This window comes from Mastigoproctus giganteus, chromosome 6, assembly GCF_048544385.1.
Source record: "Mastigoproctus giganteus isolate SK-2022 chromosome 6, ASM4854438v1, whole genome shotgun sequence".
NCBI classification, from domain to species: domain Eukaryota; kingdom Metazoa; phylum Arthropoda; class Arachnida; order Uropygi; family Thelyphonidae; genus Mastigoproctus; species Mastigoproctus giganteus.
Genome location: NC_143580.1, coordinates 173,465,346 through 173,484,943, shown reverse-complemented (window position 1 = coordinate 173,484,943; position 19,598 = coordinate 173,465,346). Strand labels below are relative to the sequence as shown.

Here is a 19,598-nt window from a genome sequence, read left to right as displayed (position 1 = left end):
CTTTCAAATTGCCATGGCAGGCTCGAAGAAACAGTGCATCTTGAATATCGTTACTTTCATCAAGTGCAATTGAAATCTTGTGGATGCTTCCTGCAGTTGTTCACTGCAAGATGTCTGCTATCTCGGTTATCCTTTCAGCCACTGTTTCTTGCCAAAGAAATTTCTTAGAACACTTTCACATTTCCGGGAGAGAGACGTTTTCAGCCACTTTTATCATGCATTCCTTACCCACGAAATCTTCACTGAAAGGTTTGGAATGTTTTGCCAGTAAATAGTTGATTTTCATAACTGGCTTTCACTACCGATTCACTGCCTTCATTAATTTTTGTAATTACATTTTGCTGCCTTTGAAGTGAGTTCTTCATATCCTTTAGTTTTTCTTCTCTTAATTTACCCTCGAAGCAGGAAAAGTTTTCTTTGTGAATTGTATCATAATGATGTTTAATATTGTACTCTTTGATGACACTAATCGATTCATTGCACATAATTTTATCTTTTACTTCTGTGCAAAAGTAACTCGATTCCCATCTTTCTTGGAATTGTCTCCCCTCGTCAACAACCTTTCTTTTTCTGGTTGGCTTGGAAAGCGACAGCACATCAGAATCATGTGTATATATAACAAAACTGTTCGCTTACTGACTTTATTAAATAGAAATGGCAACACAAATATTAGTTCACTCACATTACGATGTAATCGACTCAAACAGTATGAAAGGCGCAGTAATATTAACTGTCAGTGTGTGAAACGATCGCTTAAGTAGGCAATGGAAAATTCTGGAAATTGAGCGATCACAGAAAGCAGTAGACAGCGGTGGAAAGCGGTAGAAATGCATTTTAGAAACTTCATTATTTTCCGCGGAGGCGGCACAAGCTGCAAAAATAAAAAAAAAAAAAAAAACGACCATCGTGGGCTGCCAGTTTGACACCCCTGCCGTAGAACCGCATTGCTGGATTTTGCATTTACATTACTGCTCACAGTGAATTTCTGGAATCTTGAAGAAGAATGCAGATAATACAAGGTAAGTTCTATCAGGTAAGAAAATTTTTAGTGACAGCCTTAGCATATTTTTGGATTTCCGAGAATTTTTTGTCGCAGTACGATCACTGTGGCAATCGCTGTAACAACCATACTGCTGCACACTTTGATTGCTTAACTTCTCAGAAATTGAAAGATATTGATTGCACTAGCTGAAAAAATACTTATATGTTATTTTGTGTGGAGAAATTAGTAGCAGCCTTAAAACTTTATTTCAAAATTTGGCAATGGTAGGATGACGCGTTTACTCTCATTCTACCATTGCCAACTGAAGACGTGTAAAACGAAAGCCACTTGTTATGGCTATTGGCCTTCTGTTTCCAACCCTATAACTAAAATTGTTTCAAATTTCAACAGTGACAACCAAGGACGAAGACGTGCACTTCTACTTCCTTGCGCACATTTTAATTCTGTTTTTAAATCCTAACTTATTCATGCTAACTTAAATTTAAAATTATCATCCAATTTATTCCAACATCAATGCAGATTATAAAAAGGTGAGTATCATAATAAATTAAATTAAGCTACGCTATTATATTGTGAACCATTTTGGAATAATTTCTTTGTTGTGAATTAAACTGTAGCCCTAAATTATGGCCAAGGAAAGCAAAAAATGAGCCTACAGTTCAATTATGGACTATCGGAATCATAGCTTAATCACTCAAAGAAGTAAAACAGGCAAAATTAAATGCATACTGAAAAAATGTACGGCCAGAGTCAGTTCATTCAGGAAATATGGTCCAAAAAGGCAGAAAATGGAATCTGTGTGATAGTAGAACTTGCTAAGTAGGTAGGAGGGGAAGGTTTTGATGATGTGACTACTGAAGATGTTCAAGAATTACTGGTAGAAAAATAGAGGCTGGCAAAGTGGATTTGGTGGAAATGGCATCGGAAGTAATGTTAGCACAGATGAAAATTCTGAAGCTCCAAATTTTACATTAAAAATGCTTTTTAGTGTAAAAGGAATAAACTTAGCCAAGAAATTAGAATCTTATTTTTTAAATGCAGATCCCTCGACTGAAAGGAGCACAAAGTTCAAAAGGGGGCTTCAAACATGCTTAGCTCCATACCAAGAAATTTACAAAGATCTATCAAGCAAAAGCAAACAAACCCAGATTACTGATTTTTTAAAGAGAGCAGAAGATACACAAAATCTAGATTCTGCAACAAAGAAAACATTTTTGTTTTTTTTAGCAGCAATGAAGAGGGAGAAAATTAAATGACCATACATTACCTGACATCACAATGTATCACAGTTTGTAAGACATTTGTTAAGTTATTACTATTTTTAATAAAAATTAAGTTTCCCATAGTTAAAAAAATGGTGTATTTTTGTAAGCTTTTGGAACATAACCCTGATTTGTCTAATGTTTCTTAATCCTGTATAACATGGTTTCACACTACAAGATTTATAGGAACCTAACTATCGAGTTATACAAGGATTACCTGTACTTCTCACTACTACCAGAGGATGTTGCACACCTGCACTTGCAGGCTGGAGAGCTCCAGCCTACAAGTACTGGCTGGTGCTCTCCCACTTTACCTGGAAGCAGCCAAAAGAGGCTTGTATTACAGACTTTAAAAAGGGCATACCCACAGAATTTCTGGGAATAGCCTTTGACACAGTTAATACCATCAAGGCAGAAAGGAAGAAAATAGCCACAAAGCTCCGTAATCTATGCCAAACAAACTGGGAGCAGGAAACCAAAGGTCTGGTTACCAAACTGTTTCTGATTCAGGTGGCAGTAGTCAGTCCAATGCTACCAAAATGGTACACCCTTGGCCTTTTCACAACATTTATATTGATGGGTCATGGCTCCCTAAAGGCTGAACTGACTTCCTTAGGGCTGACTGATGACACAAACTGTACCTGTGGTGAAGGTGACCAGGCACACATTCTTTACGAATGTATAATTTATGATGTACCAAGAACCCAAATAATAGCAGAAATTGGCCCCTACCCAGGGGAAAAGAATGTTTTTTTTTTTATAATAGGAGAAAATAATTATGAAGCTTTCACAGGCTTCATGCAAATAAACATTCAGAGATGGGACTTGCAGTCCCCACAGCAAAACAACAACTCATAGCAAAAGTGGCCATGTCTCACCATGCCCAGATGATGACATTTTAAACTGACAGGGTAGTTGTATCCAGCTCCCTGACAGATATCCCAATCTGACTAAAGTGGATTGATTAGAGTCCCCCCAGGATTGTCCCCATCCCGAACAGGGGACCTTGGGCCCACACCAATTAAGTAAACATGTAGGGGAGGGAGATGTACAGGCAGCTTGGCTGAAAAATATTAGTATGCTGGCAGCAAGGAAAATATTAGTATGCTGGCAGCAAGGGGATGCAATGCAGAATGAAAGAATGAAAGAGTGTGAAAGACTGAATGAATGGGCTAGGCACTGAATGATAGGATGAAAATAGGAATTATAGTAAAAGGGAATGAATGCTATTTTTGGTGAAAAAGAGTAACAAGGGAGCAAGAGAGAGAATGAATGAGGGTTATGGTATATAGGAGTTAGTGAAGGAATGAATGTTGGCTGTATGAACACATATTTAATAATAGCTCACTTTAGTTTATACTAACACAAAATTATTCTAATACTAACTACACAAACACACACACTGCATTCTCCGCTGGTCGGCAAATATTTCAACCGGGCTTACACCTCAACTGAAGAATAATAACAAGCTGAGGTGCCCAGAGAGTGCAGTGAAGTGCAGTGCAGCAAAAACTGAACAAACGAAATGAAACCCAGAAGAGTGAATGTGAGTGCAATTTTGTGAGAGAAAGAACACGAACCACGTAATGTTACAGTGAAGAATTCACTAACTCCTAATTCTTAGCTTACCTAATCTACTTCATCTTAGTATCCTAGTATATTAAGCTACATAACACACTACTACACTGCCCCCACCCCCAGGTGTGAGAGAAGATGGATGAATGAAAAAATACATAACTTAATGGAAAATGTAAGAAAAAAGCATAAAATCAGTATTTAAAAAAAAAAATAAAAAGAAAAACAGAATGAGAGCAGGGAATGAATAAAGATTTTGGATGGAAGAATTGCCTGTCTCTTCCCATCCTTTCCTGGAATGACTGGCGGGCAAAAAGGACCAGTATGGTAACTGCCTACCCTAGCAGACACCACACAATAGCTACTTAGTTGAAATGGTGTGGGACAGAGACACTGGTGATTTGGGAGTTAAATCCCAGCCAGTGTGGGAATGAGTAGCGAACAGACACTCTAACATAAGAGTCTCTTTCCCTATGAACCTTCACTCCTACCACCTGGGTTGGTTGACCTCCCCCACTCCCCTCCCCCCAACCCTGATGGCTCCCTTCCCCTTTTGCCTGGTGGGTAACCCCATTTCCATCTGTCAATTTCCATCCCCAGGGCAGGATGGGCATCCTGACCTGGGGGGACCCTACAGTCCCCCCCTTTCACTAAGGCAGGCACCCTCTATTTTTATACCACTTTTACCCTCTCCCACTTCCTATATCCCCAATGCCACCTTCATATATATATATATATTTTTTTTTTTTTTTTTTTACTGGTCTCTCCCTGTCTGTAGCTTTGGTTACCACATGGTTCACTCCCCACCCAGTGCTTTCATATTCCCTACTGCACAGCATGGCCCCTTGTGGCATTGAACAGTAGAGCTTTTTGTGTGAAAACCAAGCAAGTAGGCTGAGGCCGGATGAACAACACCACACCACACTAATACTACATGAACACTCATTAACCCACATAAACCTGGCCTACACAGAGTTTTGTATTCATCACATTGATTGACACGAAGTTGGGGGGTGGGGGGGACCCACAGAGCTGGTTGGTTGGTTGGTTTGGGTTTTATTGGCGCATCAGCAACTGAGGCTATAAACCCACAGAGCAACATTATAATTAACACTACACACTATGTACAAGGCAATGCTTATGAGGCATCTTGAGTACCGCATACAGGTCTGGATTACTCATTTTAGGAAGGATGTAGATCTCTTGAAACAGGTGTAGAGAAGAGCAAAGAGATTAGTGAGAGGAACAAAAGGTGCTCATACCAAGAAATGATTCAGTTCTGCAAATTGCAGCAACTGGAGACTAGTGAGAAAATCAAATTAAGGTGTTTAAGGCTCTAAATGGATTGAATAAGCTCAATGCTGATGGAATCCTTCGTCTTGCTCAGACTTCCCACATGAGGAGACATAAATTCAAATTGAGGAAGGATGGTTGCAGGATGGATATGAGGAATTTGCTTGCAATCAGTCGACAGCTAATTGTTGGAACAAACCTCATGACTTATAAAAACACTAGAAGGAACGTGATGAATTGAATTGGTCCACTCGATATCAATGATTTGACTGTTGCTGACCCTGCTCAGGTTGCTGACAAACAGAGTATTTTGCATATACATTCACACATGAGGAATTCTTTAGAGACGGGGATGCTAGAAGTTTCTCAAGCTCTAACAGGGAACTAAATGATTTTGTAATAACTGTGAAGAAACTGGAAGAGAAACAGTTGAAGTTAAACATAAGAAAGGCACCTGGGGGTGGATGGGATCTATCCAGTTATATTAAGGAAGGCGGCAAAGGAAATAAGCAAACCCTTAGTCATAATTATTAGAGCCCCCATGGATTAAGGGGAGGTCCGCTTGAACTGGAGATGTGCAAATGTATCACCAACTCACAAAAGGTGGTATGAGTAATTACAGGTAGTTCCCGACTTTGTGAGTTAATTCATTCCTGGCACTCACTCGTAAAGCGGGAATTTATTTCCCGTAGACATAATGCTAAAAATAGGGTTTCGTTCTCAAAAATGAAATTAGTTAGTTAATTAGTTTATGTTTAAAAAATGATTGATTTATCCAAAGAAATGAAAATTTAGCCTGTAAAATCAAGCAAATTATAATAATAAAGAAATTATTTATGACTTACAAATTTTAAAGAATGTTTATTCTTCATCATCACCATCGACTAAATGCACACTCGTTGACCACTCATTATTGGCTCAGCACTTGGTTTGTTGCACAAGGAGTCGTTTTCTTCAGAAATGCTTTAAGAGGAGTTTGTTTCCAAGATAATCTTCTCTTTTCTTTATAAATTTCAATAGCATGCATAAGCATTTTTTAACGGAATGCACAAACTGCAACTAACAAGATTTGCATGGAGTAACAAGCTTTAAAAAAAAAAAAAAAAAAAAGGAAGAGAAGATTCAGAAAATTTATTTGTTTTTTATACGATTGAAGATTTCAGTGAAGGGGAACACATTGCATCATAATAATGTAAAAAAACACACAATTCCAGCTATTGGTATTTTCGCAAATGCAATAACATGGAGTGTACTACCCATTTATAATTGCTTGCAGTAACAGAAAAGCCCAATAAACTGGAAAGTGCAAATTGTTTTTATTGTTTTATGGTTGTGACATCCAGAAATGTGCTTTAGAAAAATATCACAAAGACATTCAAAATTGGTTCTTATAACAGAACATATGATAACGATAAGAGTGCAGTGCATTTTAATGATTTGAATTGGTAATTAATACAATTTACACTATAAAAAACCGACCTTTTTAGAGAATTATATAGTGAAAATTTCAACTTCCAAGTAAGTGGAACGAATTACCAAAAAACAATATGTTACTGGGTTCACATTACGATGTTTTCATGATACAATGGTCTCTGGAACGGATTAATATCATAAAGCGGGGTACACTGTATTGTATAGCTACGCACGCGGTTTGAAATGCGGTATTTATGAATGTTTAATATTCCTTTTTTGCAATTAATGTTCCTATTTTCAATTTTGTTGATACTTAAAAAAAAAAAAAAACTTGTAAAGTGGTAACTGCCTCTACAGACATGTCAATTTAACTTCTTTTTCAAGGAAAATAATGAACTCACTGGTAAAAGAAGTAGTAGTAGTAGTAGTAGTGGCACATGATGCAAGAAAGCAAGTGTAGGAGCTTATGCAGCATCAGCCAAAAAAAAAAAAAAAATCACACCATTCCCTCCAAATGCCTGTCCAGTTCCTCCTTAAATTTATTTAACCTATCAACTTCTACAATGACAGATGGAAGTTTGTTCCAGCAATTAACCACCCGCTGGCTAAAGGCAAATTTCCGCACATCTATTCTACATCTGTCCTTTCTTAATTTGAACTTATGTCCCCGTAGGTTGGTAATCTGAACAAGTGGAAGGATCCCATCAGAATTCAGCGTGCTCAACCCATTCAAGGCCTTATAGACCTCAATCAGATCACCGCGCAGGTGCCTAGTCTCCAGCCACTGCAATTTGCAGAACTTAAGCCTCTCTTGGTAAGAGAATCCCTTCATTCCCCTCACCAATCGTATTGCTCTTCTCTGTACACGCTCAAGCAAATCTACATCCTTCCTAAAATGAGGCCTCCAGACCTGTACGCAGTACTCAAGGCGTGGCCTGACCATTGCCTTATACAGAGGGACAATCACCTCCTTTTCCCTGCTAGCAAAATTCCTATATATCATTGACAAAACCCCATGACCCGCCCTAACAGCCTGTCTGCACTGCTCAGAAAACTTCATATCTGACTGCACAATTACTCCCAGGTCTTTTTCATTTTCTACCACCTTAAGTGTAGTACCACACAGTTGGTACGTTTCTCTGGGGTTACTTCTACCCATATGCAGTACTTTGCATTTGTCAAGGTTGAACTTCAGTTGCCACTTCTTAGCCCATCTGCCAAAATTATCTAGATCCTGTTGCAGTAGCACACTGCCATTACTGTCATTAACAACCCTGCCAACCTTTGTGTCATCTGCAAACTTCGACATTAAGCCTGATATACCTTCATCAATATCATTGATAAATACACAAAACAACAGTGGACCCAACACCGAACCCTGTGGGACTCCACTAATAACATTAGTCCACGAAGAGCAGCACCCATTGATAACCACCCTCTGTCTTCTCCCACTTAACCATCCTTTTATCCATTGTAGCAACTTACCCTTAATACCATTCTGCTCCAATTTGTACAGTAGTCTTCCATGCGCAACAGTGTCAAAAGCAATTTAGAATCATCTAGACAAGGCTATAATTATACTTCAGACACAGCTTGAATTTGTTATGAGAAATCTTGTTTGACCAATTTGATTGGTTACTATGATGTGATCACAAAGGAACTGGATGCAAAAAACAATTTTAATATCATATACAGTGCTTGAATTTCAGAAAATCTTTTGATACAGTTACAAATTAGGCAGTATAGCATTAAGGGTAAGTTGCTGCTATGGATAAAGGGATGGCTGAGTGGCAAGACAGAGAGTAGTAATCATTGGACACTGCTCTTCATGAACAAATGTTATTAGTGGAGTTCCCCAGGGTTCAGTGTTGGGCCCATTGTTGTTTTTTATATTTATCAATGATATTGATAAAGGCATATCAGGCTTAATGTCCAAGTTTTCAGATGATCCAAGGTTGGCTGGATGGTTAATGACAGTATGCTACTGCAACAGGATCTAGAACAGTTAGACAGATGGGCTGAGAAATGGCAACTGAAATTTAACATTGATGAATGCAAAATACTGCATATGGATAGCAGTAACCCCAGAGTAACATACCAACTGTGTGGTACAACACTCAGGGTAGTGGAGAGTGAAAGAGATCTGGGGGTAATTGTGCATTCAGATATGAAGTTTTCTGAGCAGTGCAGACAGGCAGCCAGAGCAGCTCATAGGATCTAGTCACAGAAATTTTGCTAGCCCTTCATATAAGGCAATGGTAAGACCACACCATGAGTACAGGTCTGGAGCCCTCATTTTAGGAAGGATGTAGAGCCACTTTGTTTCAATTTAATTGATCTCCTTTAGTAGATCTCCTAGTTCACAAAGACTGCAATTTACCGAACTGAGGTCTTTCTTGGTAAGAGTACTTTTTTTGTGTACCTGACTGCTCTTGTTTCTCTTCTCTGCAACTGTTCCAACAGATTCACATTCTTCCTAAAATGATGCTTCTAAACCTGAATGAAGTACTCAATAAGAGCTCTAGCCACTGCTTCATATAACAGGATAATCACCTCATATTTACTTGTTCCTGCTGAAAAAATTCCACAATAATAATATGCAAACCGGGAAGTTCTGCTCAGACGTGATAGCTAGGAGTACAGGATTAAAGCCTTGCCAATTGTCAATCAGTTTGGCCATAGATATACTGTGAAATGCTCATGTGGGTTAGAATTTTTCTCAGCATGTTGTTGTTCTTACTAGCAGAGAATGCTTTCACAGGGATGGGACTCACTTAAATAGAATGGGTGCAAGCATACTTGCTGATGCTATGAGGACAGCATTAGATGAGTCATAAAATTGCTAGCATGGGATTTAAATGAATAGACTAATATATTAATAGCAGCCGTAAGCAAATGTGTCTCCAGACATAGTACAGATATTGGAAACATGGAGTCACAGAGACATAAAGGATGCAGAATCTGAATATGGGAAACATCACATGTACAGAAAAGACGAGACGGAAGGAAGATATGCTCATAGTTAAGAAGGGCACAAAATCTAACACAGTGCATCCAGTTGACATGGGTGGCGAGAAATGTTGAGTCAGTTTGGTTTGGCATAAACATCAAGAAAACAAAAATGAGTAGGAATATGTTATAGGCCTAATGACTAAGAAGTATAGTGAACAACTATACTGCCAAATAAAGTGGGCCAGAAAACAAGAATGTCTTATAATGGAGAGTTTTCACTTTCCAGATATTGACTGGGATTTGTGGCTTGTCACTCATATGTAGCAAGACCTCACTGGATTTACTGCATGATTTCAACACCAGCATGTTACACAGAACACAAAGCGATACTATTGATCTGATCATCAGCAATGAAGCATCATGCATTGAAATTCCATGGACTAGGAGGAGGTAACCACGGACTGGAGATGTGCAAATGGATCCCCAATTCAGAAAGGGGGATCAAAGGGTGACATGAGTAATTACAGACCAGTTAGTTTAACTTCTGTTCGGGGTAAAATAATGGAGTCACTGGTTAAAGATGCATTGCAGGATCATCTAGACAAGACTGCAGCAACATTTCGGAAACAGCATGGGTATGTTAAGGGAAAGTCTTGTCTGACAAATTTGATTGGATATTATTATCATTCATATGGTGCAAGGAAGCCTGAGGTTTATGCTGCACCAGCCAAAAAAATTCCCAAGTTACCCTACCCTGAGAGAGAGAGAGAGAGAGAGAGAGAGAGAGAGAAAGAGAGAGAAGAATGATGATATCCAGGTCAGGACCCTGGGTTTGCTAAGCCCATACCAGATGTGAGCCCCTGGGATTAAATATTATGATGTGGTTACAAAGGAACTGGATGCAAAAAATAATTTTGATATCATATACTTGGATTTCAGGAAAGCTTTTGACACTGTTGCGTATGGAAGACTACTGCAAAAATTGGAGCAGAATGGTATTAAGGATAAATTGCTATAATGGATAAAAAGGATGGTTGAGTGGGAGAAGACTGGGAGATTAGGTGGTAATCAATGGGCTCTTTGTGGACTAATTGTTTGTTTGTTTTTTGGTTTTTAGGAGCATTAGCAACTAAGGCTATATTGCTCCGGGATATGCAGTGGTCATTCCCTGACTTTTCCGCACCCTCCGTATTTGGTGGTGACGGGCTCGAACCCCGGTCTGATCAAGAAGCGTGTGCTATGCACTACTGCTCCTTCCCACCTGGCTATGGAGGCGCCTCTTCGTGGACTAATGTTATTAGCGGAGTCCCACGTGGTTCGGTGTTGGGTCCACTGTTGTTTTGTATATTTATCAATGATATTGATGAAGGTATATCTGGCTTAGTGATAAAGTTTGCATATGATAAAAAGATTAGCAGGGTTGTTAATGACAGGCTTCTAATACAAGGATTACTAGTATCAAATATTTTATTTGCAAATTATATATTGCCTTTACTGCATACCATTAACAATGCTTCCAAAAAAACAAATTTTGGCTGGCCTCTTCAGCAGGTAACTAATAAGACCAACTTTCATTTTAAAGACTGCACAAAGCAATATAATTCCCAATCACATTCTATATTTAATTTTTCGCATATAACCAAGTTTCGAGATTCTTTGCATGGTTAACTATAAGTTGAACAGTTGAATCTAATCAGAGCTTTTTGACAGTTAAAGTTTTGTATTAGTATTAGCAATGGCCACATGCTGCAAGGAAGCCTATGGCTTATACTGCACCAGAAAAAAAATAAATAATAAATAAAATAATAATAATAATAATAAATAATAATAAAATAATAAAAAAATAAAATAATAATATTAATTAAATAAATAAATAATATAAATAATAAATAAAAATAAAAAATAATAATAAAATAATAATATTAATTAAATAAATAAATAATATAAATAATAATAAATAAAAATATAAACTAAAATAAATAATAAATAATTAATAAGAGAAAAGGAAATCAGGCCTGACATAAACAAGTGGTCAGGAGCACCCACTCTTTGAGTGAACCGGGGTTCAAGCCCGTGACTGCTAAATACGATTAACATTTGTATTGATTGATTTATTGTAAACTCCACTGACCTGGTGGTCGTGCCGGAGTATAAACAAGAAATAGACAACCTATGCATTTCTCTCCTCCTGTAGATAACTATCTAGCTGACCTGTGAATTTCACCAAATTGTCAGCCTCAACCACCCATGTAGGTAACTTATTTCAGTAATTTATAACTCGCTGGCTAAAATAAATCATTTGTAACCGTGAAAATTTTGTTCTCCATCATTCATTTAACTTATGTCTCTCAGAGCCTTAAACATCTCAATCAAGTTTCCTCTAAGTGCCTAGTCTCCAAACTCTGCAACCCACATATTCAAAGTCCTTTCTCATATGGATGCCCTTTTGCCAATCTCACCAGGCACATCACCTGTCTTTGAACCCTTTCAAGAAGCACAATGTCTTTCTTTAGGTGCAATCTCCATACTTGAACATGGTATTCCAAGTGTGGTCTAACAATATCAATAGCCTTATATAATGGCATTATAACGTCCTTATCTCTACTGGCAATTGTTCGATAAATCATTGGTAGGACACTATGGGCCTTCCTTGCAACCTGTCTACAATGCTTGAAGAACATCATGTCTGACTGTAGCGTAACACCCAAGTCCCTTTCCTCCACTACCGGCTTTAGTGCAACTCCACCAAGTATATAAGTTATTTTGGGATTACTGTTCCCCAGGTGTAATACCTTACACTTTGCTAAAAAAGCATAGCTTTCTGCCATTTTCTGACCATCCCTGGAGTCTATCTCGTCACTCTGAAGAAGCTCTGCTTAACAGTGATTATTAACTACTCTACCAATCTTTACATTGTCTGCAAATTTAGACATAACACACTCTATTCCTTCATCAATGTCATTTATGAAAATCAAAAACAACGGTGGTCCTAATACTGATCCTTGGGAAACCCACTTCTTACATCATTGGCACCTCCATAGCCCCGGGGGGGGGGGCAAGAAGCGTAGCACACGCTTCTTGATTAGACCGGGGTTCGAGCCCATGACCACCAAATACGGAGGATGCAGAAAGGTCAGGGAATGACCACTGCATATCCCCAGAGCAATATGGCCTTAGTTGCTAATGCTCCTAAAAACCAAACAACAACTTCTTATATCAATCCAATCTCAGGAATAACCATTTATCACAACCCTCTGCCTCCTGCCCTGAAGCCATCCAGCTAAGGATTTTCCCTGTGATTCCAACCTGTTCCAGCTTATAAAGTAACTGCACATGTGGGTCTGAGTAAAATGCTTTGCTGAAATCCAAATAAACAATGTCGAAATTATTCCCTAAATCCAGCTTTTGAGTGACCCTGCTAATTAGTTAAACATGATTTTTCCCTTTACAAAACCATGCTGAGTATCCTTCAGAATTCCATTTCTATCTAAGTGATCCTGAATTTCACCCTTGATCATAGTCTACGTTATTTTCCCTACTACTGAAGTCAGACTAACTGGCCTGTAATTTCCCACTTCACTCTTAAAACCACCCTTACGTATTAGAGATACATTGGCACTTTTCCAATCCAGCAGAATCGCGCCTGAGTCCAGCAATGCTCTCATAATTAGCCTCAAAGGTTCAATGCACTCACTTGCTACCTCCCTTAAGATTATAGGGTAAATGCTATCAATCCCAGGAGTCTTATTGGCCAGTAGGCTCAAAAGTTTTTTCATTAAATAAACATGTGAAATTTCAACATCATTAATTACGTTTTTTTCAACTTTGCTCCAATAATTTCTCATTGATGTAAAGGGTTTTTCTTCTATAAATATCGATGCAAAGTAACTGTTGAGATCATCTGCAACTTCAGCTGGGATATCTAATACTATCCCAAGTCCATTACATAAGGGTCCAATCTGGTTTGTCATTCTCTTCTTTGCATTTGTATATTTTAAGAATTCCTATCTGCCACTCTTAGCTCTCTTTGCCAGAAATTTCTCATAATCTGCCTTTGCCAGCTTAACCTTTTCTGTGGCACTATTATGAATCAATTTGTAGCTGTTATACGCTTCAGTAATTTTTATTGCTCTAACTTTTCAATGCTGTTTTTTTTCTGCTCAAGTAATCTGGAACTTCCTTATTCATCTAACTTGGAATCCTTCTCATGGAGTATTTTTTAAGGGTATATACACATTCAAGGCTTTTGTGATTAATGTTTGAAAGGTATACCATAATTCAATTGTATTCACTCTCTGTGAGATATCTACCCAGTTAATAGAGGCCATGTAGCATCTTAAGCCGTTGTAATTTCCTTTCCTGAAATTATAACCCATTCCTTTTCCTTTAACTATTGCTACCTCTCTCTCTCTCTTCATCATCCACCACAGAACTCTGTGATCACTTTCTGCTACTGGTTCATGTACTGTCAGTCCTATTATGTCATCTAGTTCATGGGTGATGAGGTCTAGAATATTCTTTTCCCTAGTACTTTCTCTGACATCTTGATACAAATAACAATCATCTAGTTGATTTAAAAATTTTGTCCCCATTTGCTCCAATCAATTAGAGACAAATTAAAATCATCCATAATAAGACACTGATGCTAACTTTCCCATTCCATTTGCATGTAGAGGCTCTCATCAATCTTTACAATCACCTCGGCCGTAGATTACTGACACTCTCATTATACCTTTACTTCCAATACAAGGATCACTAGTGATCCTTGTACTGGAAGTAAAGTATGGCACACACACCATACAAATTCTATACTAGCATGCAAAATGTCTGAACCCGGGAAAGCTTTCATCTCGCTCAGGCTGCTTTTGATAAGAAGCATGACCCCCATCATCCCTTCTATCTGCCCTATTCTTCCTAAATACATTATACATACCATACTGAAACTCATCATTCCCTATCTCCGGGTGGACCATGTGTCAGCATTACTTGTCCTTACCAGCAGTTCAAATTCACTCATTTTATTAATGGCACTACTGACTTTACTATATAAACAGTTAAGACTTAGTGTTCTTGTATAGTTAACTAACCTGACCCCTTAAAGTTATGTTATTTAAGCTCGCTTCCCTGGCTTTAGCTACCCACTCATTGAAATGTTTCTGCCCCTCAGAACATCTTGCTATTATGTTCTGTTGTGGTAACAAACAAACTCTTGAGGTATGTGCAAGCATTACTTTGACTGATATTATCAGATAAGCAGATATCTATATTACCCTTGTCCCCTCAAACTAGTAGTTTCCCTGAACCTTTAAGGTATCCTAAATAATACTGGCAAAAACCCTTGCACCACCTTTGTTTAAATGTATTTCGTCTCTACAAAACAGATTCCTTCTACCTACAAGTGCTAGCCAAGTGATAGAAATTTCCCCCCCCAAAAGCCTTGCAGAGTCCTTCAAGTCTTGAGTTAATCCACAAGGCTTTCAAGCATATAATCCCTCCTATCATGCCTGGCCAGAATTGCAGCCACGTAGACATTGTGACCTAACTCACAGCATTTCTTCAGCGTGGTTCTATATTTGTCTAACAAATCGTCAGATCGTGTATGCTGATGTCATTAGTCTCCCACATGAATAATAATTTTCTCTTTACCCACCTTAAAATCTGACAGTCTGTTGGTAACATCATTAATAGTTGCTCCCAGCAGACACCCTGGTTCTAGTCCACCTAATTACAAAAAATATTTTCCGTTTTCCTGGCAATGGAGTCTCCTAATAGAACTAAGTCTAAGTCTAATTTGAACTAGAGTAGTTTGCACTTGGTTATTCTGTTCTGTGGCCCAAATCAGGAGTGCATCACTTGGTAGGTTACACGAGTCTTGAGTCCCTGATGAGCTCCCAGTTACATTATTCTCAAGGGCAAGCACCTGTTTTTTTAGTGACTCAAATTATTCTAGCAATTCACCAAAATTTAACTTAAGATGAGTATACTCCTTACAACTGTGACAAAGAAAAGAATTGCCAGGTGAGCTATGCTTATTCACTAGGTTGGACTTGGAATACATGCCACAGGTACAGCAAAAGAAAAAATCATGACAAAACATTCAAGGCAGATCTGGGATTTTTTTCCTCATCTATTCAATTCTAAGCATTCACGTGTGAATCTCTCACTGTAACTGTGTCCATTATACTCAGTTGCACAGTAAACTTTAAGCTAAAAGAGTGTGCTTCTGTTAGCTTACAAGTGCATGATAAATTACTCAGTTACAAGTGTATAATAGATTACTCAGTTACAAGTGTATAATAAATTACTCAGAGTAAAAATGGATTATTTCACACTTAATAAATACCAGTGATTACAACTAACAATTTTTCTCTATTTTAATGATAATAATTCTGCTAAAACAAAAGTTTCAAAACTTCATGTTTATGGTACATCATGATTTGAATATCAGACAATGTATCACCAAATTATTCATTTGGAATAAATGATTTAATACCTTAACATGCTGAATATTTAAACAACATCAAAACACATGGAATGCATTTCTTCCACAATATTACTGACAGAACCTGATGAGCTGACCTACCATCCTGCCTGCATTGCTCAGAGAACTTCATATCAGAATGCACACCTCGGCCGTATGCACAATTACCCCAAGGTCTTTTTTTTTTCTCCCAAACCTTGAGTGTGGTTACCACCAATTCTCCACCTTGAGCAGTTTGAATAAAACTTGTGTGTGGGATATTACTGCTACCCATATACAGTACCTTATATTTATCAACATTAAACTTCAACTGCCACTTCTCACTCATCCATCTAATTTTTCCAAGTGTTGTTGCATGGTATGCCTCGATTCCTGTTTTTAACTACCCACCCTGCCAATCTTTGTAGAATCTACAAACAGTCTTAAGACTGTTTAACGGCACAAGGGCTGCTAGGGCTACGATGTCCCTAAGCTTGATATGCTTGGGCACATCTTGTTGAATATTTCTGATAAGCTTATACATTAAGCATATCAGAAATATTGTTAACAGATACTGAAAAAAAAAAACCAGTAAAATGCTGAATCTGAGGTATTCCAACTAATAACATTAGTCCAATATGAGCACTGTCCATTAAAAACTATCCTCTGCCTTCCGCCACTCAAGCTTCCCTTTATTACTCTGTCTTTCATGCGGAAGTGTCAAAAGCTTTATCTAAAATCTAAATATATGATGCAAATTGAGAGCCAAGCCAATCTACTAAGTGGTCAGTGTGTCCAAAATGTAGCAAAAAAAGGTGGCAGGTCACTTGAAATTTATGAAAATGAGTTTAATTTTTTGAAAATGTTTTGTGTTTTCTGAATTCTGTTTAAACAGTGCCAATATTTTATCTTTCCTTAATGGATTGTGGTACTTACTTTTTTATATTTTCTTAAAAATTAAAGTTTTAAGGTATGCTATGTGCTCTAGACCTTTTATTTAAAAGAAATAATAATTACGCTGAATCTTTCAAAATAAATGTTTCAGACATTAAACAGAAACATCTGTCTATTATGCTTTCCCATTTTCCAGTATAAAAAACCAAACCATTAAGTGGATGAAATTTCAAACATCAGCATGTGCATATATATTTTTGCTTATTATTTTTTAATATTATATGTATATAAATATTATGAAAAAATTAAAAAAAAAAACATTATATATATTCAATGCTATTAATTACCTGTTTTCAGAAGTAATTTCAAACATCAGCATGTGCATATATATATATTTCTGCTTATTATTTTTTAATATTATATGTATATAAATATTATTAAAAAATTTTAAAAAAAACATTATATATATTCAATGCTATTAATTACCTATTTTCAGAAGTAATTAATAGCATCAAGATTCATAGCATGTGAAGTTTAAAACTATGTATCTTTCTTCCACCAGTATGGCAGCCACCTGGAGAGTTTTGGGTTTTGTATAACCATCTGTACTCTGTGAAAACAACAATGAATCTTTCAAAAACAACTAGGGTAACACTGTAGATGTTTAGTGAACTAGTGGGAGAATACAATCAAATAACCTGAAACTTTAAACAAACACAGCATTGGTGCATGCCTAGTACAACTCCATTCTTTAAACAAAAAGCCAAATAGTTGCAAAGACAGTGGCAGGTAACCTGACAACCAACTGCTGTACTAAAAGCATAAAAAAATCACTTCAGAAACTGCTACAATAAAACTGTGATTATATTTAGAAAGTTAAAACAAATTTCAGCTTTTTAATCATTGATTAATGTGGGAATGTTATTTTTGATAGTTACATGTCAGATTACCTGCCACTATTGCCGGGTTAATTAATGTGCTCATACTGATAAATTTAATAGGTCCATATTAGAAAAAAGTAACACCACATGATTATTATTGAAAGCCTACACAAATTAAAGGAAACTCTGCACATAAGTAAAGTTTCTGTAAAAGACAATTTCTGGAAATCTGGAAAAGTTGACAGGTATATAAAATCAATTCTCCACACTGAATCCTAACTTTAGTCAACTTGTGATTATTAGAAACTCCAATAAATGAATGCCTAGTTAGTTAACCCTTGTTAGATTATATTTAAGTATACAGATAAACTGTATACTTAAACATAGTTAAACATAATTAGTATAATGGAAAACTGCCAATATAACTAAAAAATTTACTTTTTCATAAACTGACATATAGTTTTATGTCAGTTCACCAAAAAGAGATGCAATTTCCTGGGATGCAATTAAAGAGATGCAATTAAATTACCTGAAACAGGTTTGAACCAATTCCTTCAGGTTTACAGATAGTGGACAGGTGAGAGTGAACTCAGTACTAAAAGCAGTAAATTTCTAGAATATAGTAGTCAATGATCAATATTTTTATATTGTAATAATTTATTTTAAAAAAGTCTAAAAAATATATTTAAATTATAAATTACTGTACAATATTTTAAATGCTAACTTACCTCTTGCAGATAAGGTTTGACAATTCTTTTACAAAAAATCTCTTCAACATCTTTTATTTTTCCTATTGTTGCATATATTCTTAAAGTTAAACTAAGGACTTTTATATCACTAATTTCCACACTGTCAAGGAAAGACTGCTCCAAATAATTTTGAAGGACACTTGTAATTTGGCTGATTCGCTAAAATTACGAAAAGTACATATTTTAATAAGACTTTTTTTAATGAATTAATGTGAATACCACTAAATTAAACTGTGTCAATTGTTGGCATATGTATTATAGTATCTAAAAGGTATTACAATATATAATTTCACAACTACAACCAATAGGAAAGTGTTTAAGCATCATTTTGTAGGTAACTACAACAGGAGTTCAAAATGATTATTAAGCTTTAAAAATGAACAATGAAATGCTGATATATTTTTTTTAAACTATACACTCACTTATTTGTGTATTATTCCAACTCTCCTCATATTCATTATAATCCATTTGTATTATAAAAACTATAATGATTTACTTAGAACTATTGATAAATGTACTTAATTTAACGTTTATATTTCAAAAAAATCCATTTACTCCAGTTTACCTAAACAAATGACTTTTTTTATATAAAAATCCCAAACATGAGAGGTATTAGAACGTATAGTACTCAGTACCATGCATAGGTTGAAGGTTGAAAAGATGAAAGAAGATATTTGTTGACATTAGATTGCAGTTTTCAGGAAATACATGTGAAGGAAGGTTGTTCAAGGAAACAGAAGTTGAATAAATAAATGAGGAAGAAGAAAAGTTGGTTCTGAGATTTTGGAATTGACCAGTAAAAGGATGATTACTGGTTGCAGAATGTGTTTGGACTAATTTGAAAGTGGGAGCAGCAATTATAGAAGCCAATTCAGAAGAACACTTTTGGGGGCACTGCCCCAGCTGTGGAAAGAATATTCCATGGTAGGACTGATTTGTGATTTGTACAGAGTGAACAGCTGTTTGGAAGAAAAATAATGCTGAGAGCAAAAGAGACAACCTAGTTTTTTAGATGGAGAGGGAGCAATATTTGTAATGTGCTTATGCAAGAGAGAGATTAGAAATCAGGGTAATTCCTAATATTACCTCACCTAGAAATTGGAGTGTGTCATCAAA

At 36.6% G+C, this 19,598-nt stretch overlaps 1 protein-coding gene across 2 annotated transcripts in view; it reads right to left on the bottom strand.

Moving 5' to 3' along the window:
• The window catches only part of Cog2 (conserved oligomeric Golgi complex subunit 2), a 462,981-nt gene that overhangs the window by 268,283 nt on the left and 175,100 nt on the right, over nt 1-19,598 (bottom strand). For both annotated transcript variants that reach the window (XM_090375498.1, XM_090375496.1), the window contains exon 7: nt 18,462-18,641. In XM_090375498.1, coding sequence (XP_090231624.1) covers nt 18,462-18,641 — 180 coding nt within the window. The remainder of the gene's footprint in view (nt 1-18,461; nt 18,642-19,598) is intronic.